The sequence below is a fragment of the Crinia signifera genome, chromosome 6, assembly GCF_055691185.1.
Source record: "Crinia signifera chromosome 6, ASM5569118v1, whole genome shotgun sequence".
In the NCBI taxonomy this organism is placed as follows: Eukaryota; Metazoa; Chordata; class Amphibia; order Anura; family Myobatrachidae; genus Crinia; species Crinia signifera.
This window is the reverse complement of record NC_139222.1, coordinates 145987326-145999595: the sequence shown is the minus strand read 5'-3', so window position 1 is coordinate 145999595 and position 12270 is coordinate 145987326. Positions and strand designations below refer to the sequence as shown.

Here is a 12270-nt window from a genome sequence, read left to right as displayed (position 1 = left end):
TTCATACTGATATCTATATTATATCTATATTGCAGTCTAAAAATACAGCAGTCAGTATTTATCTTGCACAGAAGTAAAAAAAACTCACCCAAATCGCATTCTCTCTGCACGTTACATCTGCCCCACCTGTAGTGCACATGGTTTTGTCCAAACAAAATGTGCTCTGCAAGTGAACCAGAATCAGGCCCCTGATTCAGAGATTGACGCATGTGCTTCTCCAAATATACTAATGAGCCAGATGGCCACAGGGATTTGTACATAGATGCCCACTAACAGAGTCTCTGATCCTGCTTGTGTACAAAACTTTAGCAACCCTGTGGCTGCTCAGAATGTCTGTCACAAGTAAGCCACCGGAGCCTTTACAACTGTGTATAACAGGGGTCAGGGAACTTTTTTACCATTTACCCCAAAATATATTTACTGTAGATATGCCGACGTTAACCCCTTGATGTGAAAGGAAGGAAATTGTATAATTGTAATATACACTGGGGGTTATTCTGGTTGATTCGTACGCTGGCCCACCATTCGCAAGGGCGATTTGCTTGCAGGGACTGCGAATGGGTGTTACACAGTAACATCCATTCACAACCTTGAGGGACCCGTCCACATCCATTCTATGGTCGGCGACCATTGAATGATGGTGAAGGCGCACGCATATAAAAGTGACTCTGAAGTCACTTATATATGTGTGGATGCTGGGGGGAAAGTGGTTGGACAGCTGACATCTGGTGATGTCAGCTGCTCACCCCGTGCCCCAGCGTCATTGGCCCATTAGTATGGAAACGCCCAGCATTCTCATGGGTACGCCCATATGTTATTTCAGGGCCCACGCCTGCAAGGATGGATGCGTGCACCCAGCGAACAGTTTGTACGCTCTGGGCGCACACACTCAGTGTCAGAAATTACCCTGCGCATGTGCAGACACAAACCATTTGACCCCTTACGAACAAAGTGGTCTGTACGCATGGATCTGAATAAGGTCCACTGTACCCCCTGAAATTGATGATATATCCTGTTAGTATGGTACATAGACTGGCAGCAATTGATAATGATTACCATGTATGGCTGTGTGTGACAGGAGCCTATGACCAGGCAAAGAAACTCGGCACCGCAGTGGCAGTTCAGACCGCGCACTTCCAAGATAGCACAGCAATTAGTCAACTCTTAAGAAGTGTGCAGACTTGGAGGCAGGAGGCGGGGCCCAGGGCATCACGCAGGGAAGTGTGTCATGTCCTTGTACACTACAGTACTGTAGTGTTCCCTCTAGAAATGAGGGCGGGCAGGGCGCCACTGCACGGGGGCAGCGCAGGGGGGGGGGGCGGACCGGGCCCGCCAACGTCACAGTTGTGGGCGGTCCCGGGCAGCTGACGTCACAAAAGGGGCGTGCCCGGGCCGCAACGTCATGAAAAGGGGCGGGCCCGGCCGCCGCAGTCACTAAAGGGGGCGGGCCCGGCAGCCACCGTCACTAAAGGGGGCCTGCCAGGCCCCGCCGAAGTTACCGTGCTGCCGGCGAAGCACTGGGAATCGCCATCTAAGGCGGCGCTGCGCTTCCCCGTGCACACAGCCAGGGCAGGCACCTGGCTGTTTTAGCAGGGCGCTGCTAGCAGAGCAGGGTGCTTTTTGCCCTGTAAAAACACTACTACTGTAACAAACACAGCCGGGCATGCAAATAGAATCTATATATAGATACTATATGCAAGTAAATTACATTCCAGGGGATAATGGATGGTCGTGCTGCCAAGGCATACATATAGATGTGAAACCATCCATTACCCCCAGGAATTTTCATTTTTACCCAATTTGGGGTAATTTACCCTTGTTCCCTGACCACTGGTGTATAACAACGTAATTGCAGGCCGAGACATGACCAATGAAAATGTTGCGGCACCCTGTGTTTTATCATTGCCCTACCCATTAGTTGCATTTAAAGACGCACTAGACATGATTGCGGCATGACTGTACACAAGGAAAGGACCATATTTTAATAAAGTTGCAGATGTGTGACTGGTAAAACACACAAACATAGGCGCTACTGCATACTACTCAAAATCAGGCCCTTAGCAGCAGTGAGGATAATTTTCCAGAACACCTGCCAGTTTTATCTATTGAGTTAACCTAGTTTTAAGGTATACCTGTGAAAGCAAGTTAGATATCCAGTGATCGCGAAAACCCTCAAAAATAGGGGGTCACTGGAACTGCTCAGTTATAAAGTTCGGTGTCCTACCTGACCTTTTCTGGGTCCCAACGGAATAAAGACTCCTCTCCCCTTTCCCCACGCATGGCACATACAGAAGCCTCCTCCTATCCCCCACATGGCATATACCCTGAGCTGAGGGCTGGGCCGAGCCTATTTTTATTTTATTTTGGTAACTGTGGCTATTGTGGAGAGGGGGGAGTATCAATGGCCCAAACAGGGACTAAATCAAAATAAAAAATTTACAGCATAGCTTTGTGGGGAAGGGGCGTTTCCACATAATAGTACCAATTCACATTACAACACACATTAGTGCCACTTATACACACTGCGCCAGCTAGAGCCACTTGGACACAAGCTACATTTACTACTGTTTGTTAAATATAGGATGATGGACATAAACCCTTTAGTGAGTGGGAGTATATCCCGAAATCTGCAGTTAATTACACAAGTGGCCTGGAACATCTGAAGTGCTTTGTGAAGCAGTTGCAAATATTACCTTTTATTTATGTATTTTTTCATTAATATTAATTAATTTCATATTAATTAGTTTTGTAAAACAAAGGTTCCGTGCAATGTAAAATAACTTTTTAAGAACTGCTCCACCAAGTGTGCCCACCGTGGGTGCAACGAACGTGGCTTCATCTGTTTATAAATATTGTAGCTAAAGTGGCTTCATAGGCAATAATGCATTGGCTGCATTTGATCTTATTACAGTATTATAAAAAAAATGGAGTGATTTTGTGCTCTTTTCTAAGCAATCTGACTAGATTGCTTTGAAAGTAAGCACAGATTGCTCAGTGTGTGTGCCCCGAGCGATTACGATGCGTGGTCCCACACTTTGCTATCGCCTGCTAACTAAGTCAGTGAATGCAGTCAAATTGTTTAGCAAGTGACTGCAAATCTCTCTGTGTGTACAGAATGAGAGATAGTGATAGGGTTTTCTCATTCTGAACCACTACCCCGCCTTTTTTTTTTGTTTAAGCAAAATCACTTAGCACAAATCACTGCATGTGTATGTGCTCTCCATGGGCGATCTGGACACAGGGAAATCGCCTACCCTATATAGCTTAGCACACATCTCTACATGTGTATGCCCCTTAAGTTTACAGAGCTCAATTTACGGATGATGGGCATTTATTCAGTGTCCAGAGCAGAATAGAAATGTATTAAAGCTTATTAGGCGATACCGTATTCAGAGACATAGATAATCCTTGCTCTCCAGGTTATACAAAGTTATCCGCTTTATAAGTTTCTGATCCACATAATGTAGAAACGATAGGTCTTCCAAGTTCCTGGAGCCCGGTTTAATGCAGCTAATAACACAATCGGACATGAACCGAGCCTGGCTGGTGGCTGACCCGCCGTAACTTTTTTCCAGGACTGCTTGGAAACTGCTAGCAATACAGTATTGCTGTGTACACACGGTGCGATTCAGGGTCACTTTCTATTCCATTTGGACTGTACAGGCACATGTGCAGCCACATTCGATCGAGATTCAATCCTGATCGGGATCAAAATCAGAAATAGACTGTGCAGGCAAGTCTATTTCTGCTTCGATCTGCTAGATGCTCAATGCAGCATGGCCACCGCGCCATCCCTTCCTGCCGCGCCGAATCGATATCCGTGGCCGCCACACATTAGGTCATAATCAGAGAATTAGGGAATGTCATTGTTTTTATTTATATCGCAATATAATAACAGTTCTGAAAATGTGAAAAGTATAATCAATAGAAATGATAAAAATTGTAGTACATAATCAGAGCAGCTAATTTCTTTTTATTTCAACTTATACCTGCAACTGAAAATGAATTAATAAATTATGTCTAGGAAGGAGTAAAAAGTAAAAGGCCTGGTTACTGAAATACCTGGTTTTCGCACTTTGACCTTTTCTTCTTGGTTCCAAAAATAGTGTCATTATTCTGTGTTACAAGATTCGTTCTGAATTCTATTTTGCCATTGTGTAATTTCATTAGCAGCTTCCTGAAGCATCTGGCAGATATGGAGAAGAAAAGGCTCAGGGTAGATGGAATTCCGACTGACATAGCAGCTGAACGTCTAAAGGATAAACTCATTATACACTTCCTGAGGAACCGAAATGGGGGTGGAGAGGTGGAAAACATTGATATCATCCCTGGAACTCCATCATATGCCATTGTTACGTTTGAAGAAGACAAAGGTAAAAGTCCATTTTAGTAACTTGTGCCAAGGAGTATTGATGGCAGGTATATTTTGTAGATAACAAAATATAATATTTTGTAGATAACTCCGATCCAACCACGCATCAGTTTGGAGGGGATGTCAAACACATGCAATTTGGGCCAATTTCGCGGACCAATTCTTCAGGATCGGCCCAAATCGCATAAGTGTATGGGCACCTTAAAGGTTACTTAGATGACTCACACAGAGTGATCCAATGATGCGCCTTGATATGCAACAGCTGATCATGGAAGCAGATAGGTGTCTATTTACACCAAATCACTGCTGAATTAGCTTCCTTGTGGCAATGTAATATTGTACAACCCTGATTCAGGACTTTTGACAGATGATCGCCATGAAAAGTTTTCTTTTACATTTCCAAAGTAAGGTATAAGGGAAAACATGAGTGAATATTTATGAGGATGCCCTGGACAAACCTTCACAGCTGTTTTACAGAAAGATACATCATAATACAATTCTATTTGTCACCAAAAGTATTCACTGAATCTGTAAGAGAAAAGTAGTTAGTCCAACCCCTGCATCTGGTACCAAACGTTTGCCGCTACTTATTTTACCATCATTTTTAAGTTTATTAATTCAATATGCAATTCCTGTAGAGTGTGGATTAACTTCTTTTCATTCAAAGATTCAATTAAATGTGCAAATTTACAAAAAATGTACAAAAAAATTGCACATCACATGTGCACATTTGGGGAATCCCGGTATTTAGCCTCAGAAAGGCCAGGATTTTAATTTGTGGATTGGGGTTACTGCAGTGCTAAATTCATTTGGACTGGGCAGCTCTGTTCCTGTGGCTTAGACAAGGCCTGGGCTGTGACCTATAAACAGCATGGCAGTGTCGTGACTTCATAGGCAATACAGCCACATGCCATTAGACACATCTGGGGCATTGTCCTTTTTCTGTGTGTGTGTCTGTGGGGGGTTCCAGTACAGACCAATATGTGCTTTTTTTCCATATGATATGGCCGGAAATAAATTGGGAATCCGAACATTGACATTTTATTGATCCTGATAACGGGGTTACAAACATGGGAAAGGATTGGCTTCTCTATACACAAGAGTGTTATTCGGATGCATAGAGAGGATGTCTGACTCATATGAATACATTTGGTTGTGTACTGTCTCCATCTGAACACTGTTCTGATGTTTATTTATAGTGGCTGAGTTTGTCCTGAGAATCAAGACTCACACTCTGCAAGTTCATGACAAGACATATAAAATGGTGGTCAGTGAAGTCACCAACAAGTTGGAACTTGATGAGGTATGGAAACCAATATGATTACGGAAGAGGCCAGTGGATGAATGTGAAAAAAATTGATATATAAAAGTTATTATTATCGACATAAAATTTGGAGACAGCGGTTTTCGTCACAAAATATATCAGTAAAAAGATACCATTATTTGGAATAACATTTTGCTCCATAGGTCATATAAAATTGCCCCCCCCAAAAAATCAGACAATTGTTGCAGAGCACCTTCATCCACTTACTGCTCCAACTGTATGACTGTGAATATGTGACTTTTATTGTTACTGATATTATCAGGGCCGGTGCAAGGCACGTAGGCGCCCTAGGCAAACCTACAGGATACCGCCCTTGTTTCCCACGACAACCCCCCTCCCCCTTCGCTTCTCACATACACAATTGAGATACATACACCTTTTAGAGATCAGTGGGATGGTAGATGGGATGGTCAGGTATGTACCAACCCACAGTATAGAAAGAGGGGGTGCTTGAGGGTTAATTCACCTCCCTAGCCTGCACCAGGATGCAGGTAGTTAGATGGCTATGTGGTGGTGGAGGAGGCCTGCACATAAGAGGCAGCAGCTGAACAAGGCACCTGAGAAGGACCCTCCAGATACAGGGCCGGGCACAGGAGGAGCACTGTTTCTGCCACCCAGACTAACCTGTAGTATGACCTCTGCCTTCTCTCAGGAGCAGGCCGCAGTCATGGGGCTGGGACCCGTTCGGGCGTCTGTGGGGCAGAACGGGCGGTCTGGAGGCCGCCTCCGGAGGTTCCCATGCTGGTCGGGCACTAGGGCATCATGGGAGGCCGGGAGGAAGCCGCAGATGGAGTCCGGGTGAGACCGCGAGTGGCCGGAACTAGCCGCCGGAAATCGAGGCCCTGGCAGAGATGCTAGGCCACAACCCGTGGGAGACTGGAGGGACGCTCCCCGTCTCCGTGACCTGCACCGCCGGGCGTCAGGGGACCTGCTCGGGAGGCACAGGGGTGAGAGGAGAGATAAGGAGGTGAGGGAAGCTGCGATCTTTCCCCACCCATAGTGCAGGAGCTCCTGGAAAGCGTTGCCGCACACAACGGTCGGCAGTAGCTTTCCTGCTGCTGCTCCTCCTGCAGCTCACTACCGCCCTCCAGTGGCCGGCGCCCTAGGCAAATGCCTAAGGCTGCCTAGTGGTGGCGCCGGCCCTGGATATTATATGAATGACTCCAGAGGTGCCAGCAGCATAATGACCCTGTCTACTCCTATGATAAATGGCATTGCATACTCTATACCACAGATTCACAAACTCGGTCCTCAGGACCCCACATATTGCATGTTTTGTTGGACTCCTCAAAATGTGTCAATGGGCCTTATTCTAGTTCACTCTTTCTGACAAAATCCTTCTTAGATGGACAAAACATGTGCAGAGAGAATTAGATTTGGGTGAGTTATTTTGTTTCTGTGCAGGGTAAATACTGGCTGCTTTATTTTTACACTGCAATATAGATCTCACTTTGATGAAAAAACCCCACCTAAATTGAATTCTCTCTGCACATGTTACATCTGCCCCACCTGCAGTGCACATGGTTTTGTCCATCTAAGAAGGATTTTGTCACAAAGAGTGAACTAGAATAACCCCCAATGAGTAATGAATGCACCTGTGCACCTGCCAGGTGACCCGGAAAACATGAACTGTGTGGGGTCCTGAGGACCGAGTTTGAGAACCCTTGCTCTATAATTAACATTTCAAATGCTACCTATATTGCGTTCTACAAAAATGACAGCTAAGTCTCATTGCAATAATTCATTGCTATAATTCTACTATAAAGTGCATAAAGGGCCCATCTGCTGCTTTTTATTGGTTTACAGTGCCTTCATCCTAAGCTACTTTCAGTCTCTTACAATATGTAAGATAGGGATCATTGATCTCAATGGTAATGTGCAAAAGGGTAGTAACCAGTTGGACTATCATCTTTTTAACCTTTTAATCTTTTTTTAACCTTAATTATGGTCTTTGTGGGATGCAGTTATCATCCCAACGACCTGGTTCCGGGCAGTCACAATACTGACGCCACCATCCAGGATAGCTGCCTCAGGCAGCATCAGTATTTTGACCGCCGACATCCCATCTGCCAGACATCCATATGTATCCACTCTGGCTACCTTTCCATAATTACCAAATATTCAAATTCGAGGTGATGTGTGTAACACAAACAACACGCACTCCTATTCTTTTTGAGCTTGACCCTGATAGTAAGCTCAGTCTGTTTATGACATTAGCCTGTCTGTCCTAAAGGCATACGATGTTCCGCCTATCACTATTTGCACATAAAGGATGCCAGGTCACTCGTCATACCATTTTCATCTAATTTAAACTTCATGCCGCAAAACAAATTCATGTTGGTGCAATCACTTTCTCCTCATGGAATGTCATTCACCTTCCCAACTGCTCCCATTAGACTGGACCAGACCTTTTAGCCATAGCGTCTCACAAAACCATGGTTTTACATTCATTACAGTATATGCATTTGCTTTGTTCCGTTTGTTAGGTTGACAGTAATTAGAGTGACAGTCAGTAGGTTGACCACTATTGGTCGGCATGGTCAATAGATCGACATGCATTAGGTCCACTTTGACAAAAGGTTGACCCAAGCAATAGGTCAACATGGCAATGGTCAACACATGAAAAGGTCGACGTGTGTTTTTCACAGTTTTTGGTGGAGATGTTGGCATGGACCCCCAATTATTATAACGCGTACCCTAGTGGTTGACATCATGGTGGTTGACCAGCATTTGCATAACAGTAGGCCCATGAGATTACAGGAGCTTCTGACCTGTAGGTATGCATAATCGTACAGCAGCAAGGGAAACGGGACACCATACCCCATTTAGCCTAGAAGTAGTTTCATAAACAATATATTTAGAACAATATATTTAGCAACACAAATGTAGTTGCTGCCCCAGCTGCCACACGGGGCACAGGTTATTGTATGTGTAGTATCTGCATATACGCTAAAGGGGCCTACACACGCAGAGATTTGCTGAGCGTTCTGAGCCATGCTAGATCACTTAGAGAACACTCAGAAAGGTCGATCAGCACGCAGCGATGTGTCAGCACTGTGTGCTGAGCAATCTGTCAGGACCAGTGTTCTCCTGTGAGAACACTGGCCCTACCCAGCGATATTACTAGATTTATCCAGCATGCTGGATATTAATCGGTAGACGATAACGACGCATGAGGCTGTGCATCGCTATTGCTATGCCCCTACACACGGAGCGGTGTAGGGGCAGTATCAAAGAGATCTAGGGCCTTATTCTAGTTCACTCTGAGAGGCAAATTCCTTCTCAGATGGACAAAACCATGTGCACTGCAGGGGGGCAGATGTAACAGGTGCAGATAGAATTCGATTTGGGTGATTTATTTTGTTTCTGTGCAGGGAAAATTCTGACTGCTTTATTTTTACACTGCAATATAGGTCTCACTTTGAAGAAAAAAACCCCACCCAAAACTAATTCTCTCTGCACATGTTACATCTGCCCCACCTGCAGTGCACATGGTTTTGTCCATTTGAGAAGGAATTTGCCTCTAAGAGTGAGCTAGAATAAGGCCCCTAGTGAGATTGCTTAGAAAATGCCCCTAATGTACTACTTGTGTAGGCCCCATAACTAAAGTGGTGCCATGTTATGAAGAATATTTGTGATTGATTAATTAGAAATTACACTGTATTATTGGTAATTAGATTCTGGGGTTTCTCCCGCTGACTGGTTTATGTCTAATCCTCTAAATAAACAGGATCTGTAAGACAAACAGATAGATCTGGCTCTGTATGTCTTATGATATGGACAGTGTACACATACAGGAAACAGGATACCCCTTTCATGCCATATTTATCATTAAGGAACTAAAACTCAGTGATCAGGTTTATACAGCTGAGCTGTCACTGCAGAAAAAATAAACTTGAAAAAGCAAAGATTAGATACATTACATAAACAAATCTGTGTGTCTATACAATGTCATTTAGTGATTTCATTCAGGTCTTGGGACCCTAAGATGTGTAATACATTACTGTATTGGGTATGTTATTCCTTATAATACATATTTTTTTTTGTTAATGATCACTGATTTGCAGCCAGGTTATCCTTGAGCAGGGTAAGAGGGGGGGTTCGAGGTATTTGTGGCATAGACAAGCAATATGAGGGCATGAAGGCATGATTGTGTCATAGTAGCCTTATCCCCACTTTGTTTCTTATATAGCGCTCACATATTCTGCAGCACTTTACAGAGAATATTGGAACAGTCACATCAGTCCCGGTACTTGTTTACTAGCACGGCGCCCACGATATTCAGTCGTATGGCATTGTATTCAATTTAAAATTGTAGACCATTGTATATGGCATTCAGTGGCACACAATGCAATTTTAAATTGTATAAGCACCCTAACGGGTTTTTTCAATGTTAAATGGTCCCCCTATACGATTTTTAATTGTATAAGCACCTTAATAGGTGCTTACAATGTTAAATGCACCCCCACGCCACCGCCACTATCAACGCCACTATCCTCCGACCTTTTCATACCCCCACTATCCACGTCGGCGTGGAGTTGATTTTATATAGTGTGGCGAGCGCAGCGAGCCACTGAGCCCGAAGCGCGGTGAGCGGACGCGCATTACTTCACATGTATTCCGCGTCCCCTCGCTGCGCTCGCCACACTATATAAAATCAACTCCACGCCGACATGGATAGTGGGGGTATGAAAAGGTCGGAGGACGCGTACCGCCTCCCCTCGCGGGCTCGATGCGCTCGCCACGCTTCGGGTTCGTGTTGATAGTACGGGTGGCGTGGGGGTGCTTTTAACATTGTAAGCACCTATTACGGTGCTTATACAATTATTTATCTTATAGGGGGCACATTTAACATTGAAAACACCCATTAGGGTGCTTATACAATTTAAAATCGTATACCATTGTATATGCCATACAATGTCAAACAATTCGATGGTATACAATTTAAAATTGTATAACATCGCATCGCATACCATCATATGCCTTATGGTATGCAATGTGATGGGTGCCGTGCTAGGAAACAAGTACCTCAGTCCCTGCCCCAGTGGAACTTACAATCTATATTCCCTACCACATACACACACATTGTAGGGTAATTTTGTTGGGAGCCAATTGACCAGCCAGTATATTTTTGGATTGTGGGAGGAAACCGGAGTACCCGTAGGTACGGGAGAATATACAAACTCTGCACAGTTAGGGCCATGGTGGGAATGGAATCCATGACCTCAGTGCTGTGAGGCAGTAATGCTAACCATTACACCATCCGTACTGACCTATTTCATGTGTCAACCTAGTGACTGTTGACCAAAGGACTATCGCCCTAAATTCTGTTGACCCTATGACCCATACCAATATTACAGGCATTGTAAAGTGGGGCATGGCTGCAGTGACACTCTTCAGTAGGAAATGTGCTATTTGCCTCCTATGCTACCCACTTTGTGGATGGTGGGAAGCTGCGGGAGATTTCAATGCTCTTTCAGGCAGTTGGGAGCACCATTTAAGATTCTGAAAGCTCCTGGCTTGTACAGGAGTAGGCAAGTAGAACAGTGGAGAGAAATGTCAACAGTAATACAAAATAGTGTTTTGTGTGTAACTAGTGCATATGGGCTGGTATATTAAGGAAAATAGAACATGTGTAATGTTAATTAATGTTAAATTTGAATTAGAAATAACCCATAGAACAGGGCGCAACAAAATGTTTTACTCTGGTTAACCCAAATCTGATGCACCAATACATCCAAACCTGTTAAAAATATGACACATAATAATATAACAATTGAGCAACCTGTTCCAATTGTAGGTTTCACTGGATCTGTAAGTGAAAGTAAGAAATGAAACACTACCAGTTGTTTAGTACAGTAGTATATAGATTCCAGGTGACTGTCGACACCTCACACTATCCACGCTTGCATAATTACTCCTTCCCAGTGGGTTCTCTATCCTTTTTGTCTAGGCTGTTGCTCTCTGCATTGGGAGCCATTGGAGAGGCGGCACTTGCCCACCCCTCCAACAGCTTGTGCATGTTGAAGGAAGGAAAGACCGTAGGAAGGTATTATATATTATTAGCACATTAGAGATAGCACAATAATTATTTGCTGAATGTAATATCCTTAGCAGCGACTAGACTTCAATATTGTTTTAAATCTGTGGGTGATCTAAACCAGTGGTTCTCAACCTCGGTCCTCAGGACCCCCCAACAGTGCACGTTTTACAGGTCACCCGGCGGGTGCAGAGGTGCACTCATTATTCACTGACACATTTTAAAAGATCACAGATGGAGCTAATTATTTCACCTGTGATTCTGTGTGGAGACCTGAAAAACGTGCACTGTTGGGGGTCCTGAGGACTGAAGTTTAGAAACACTGACTGTTACTGCAAGAGGATCTGCAAGAGGATCCAAGGTCTAGAAGACTTCACCCCAAAAACAGTGAAACAATCCCTAAAGCAAGTCTAGCAAGACACTGCAACAAATGCTTAGACGCTGTCATTTCTGTCAAAGGAAGAGTTTCTAATTTGCATGTGCAAACACTTGCACATGCTACACACACTGTTTTTTTGTTGTCAAGCTGTGAAT

General features: G+C 44.2%; 1 protein-coding gene across 3 annotated transcripts in view; it reads left to right on the top strand.

The window, feature by feature from the left end:
• The window catches only part of LOC146008348 (uncharacterized), a 55616-nt gene that overhangs the window by 23169 nt on the left and 20177 nt on the right, over positions 1-12270 (top strand). For 2 of the 3 annotated variants that reach the window (XM_083147546.1, XM_083147548.1), the window contains exons 3-4: positions 4171-4373; positions 5572-5675. In XM_083147546.1, coding sequence (XP_083003672.1) covers positions 4171-4373; positions 5572-5675 — 307 coding nt within the window. The remainder of the gene's footprint in view (positions 1-4170; positions 4374-5571; positions 5676-12270) is intronic. The other variant, XM_083147547.1, reaches the window with a different exon arrangement.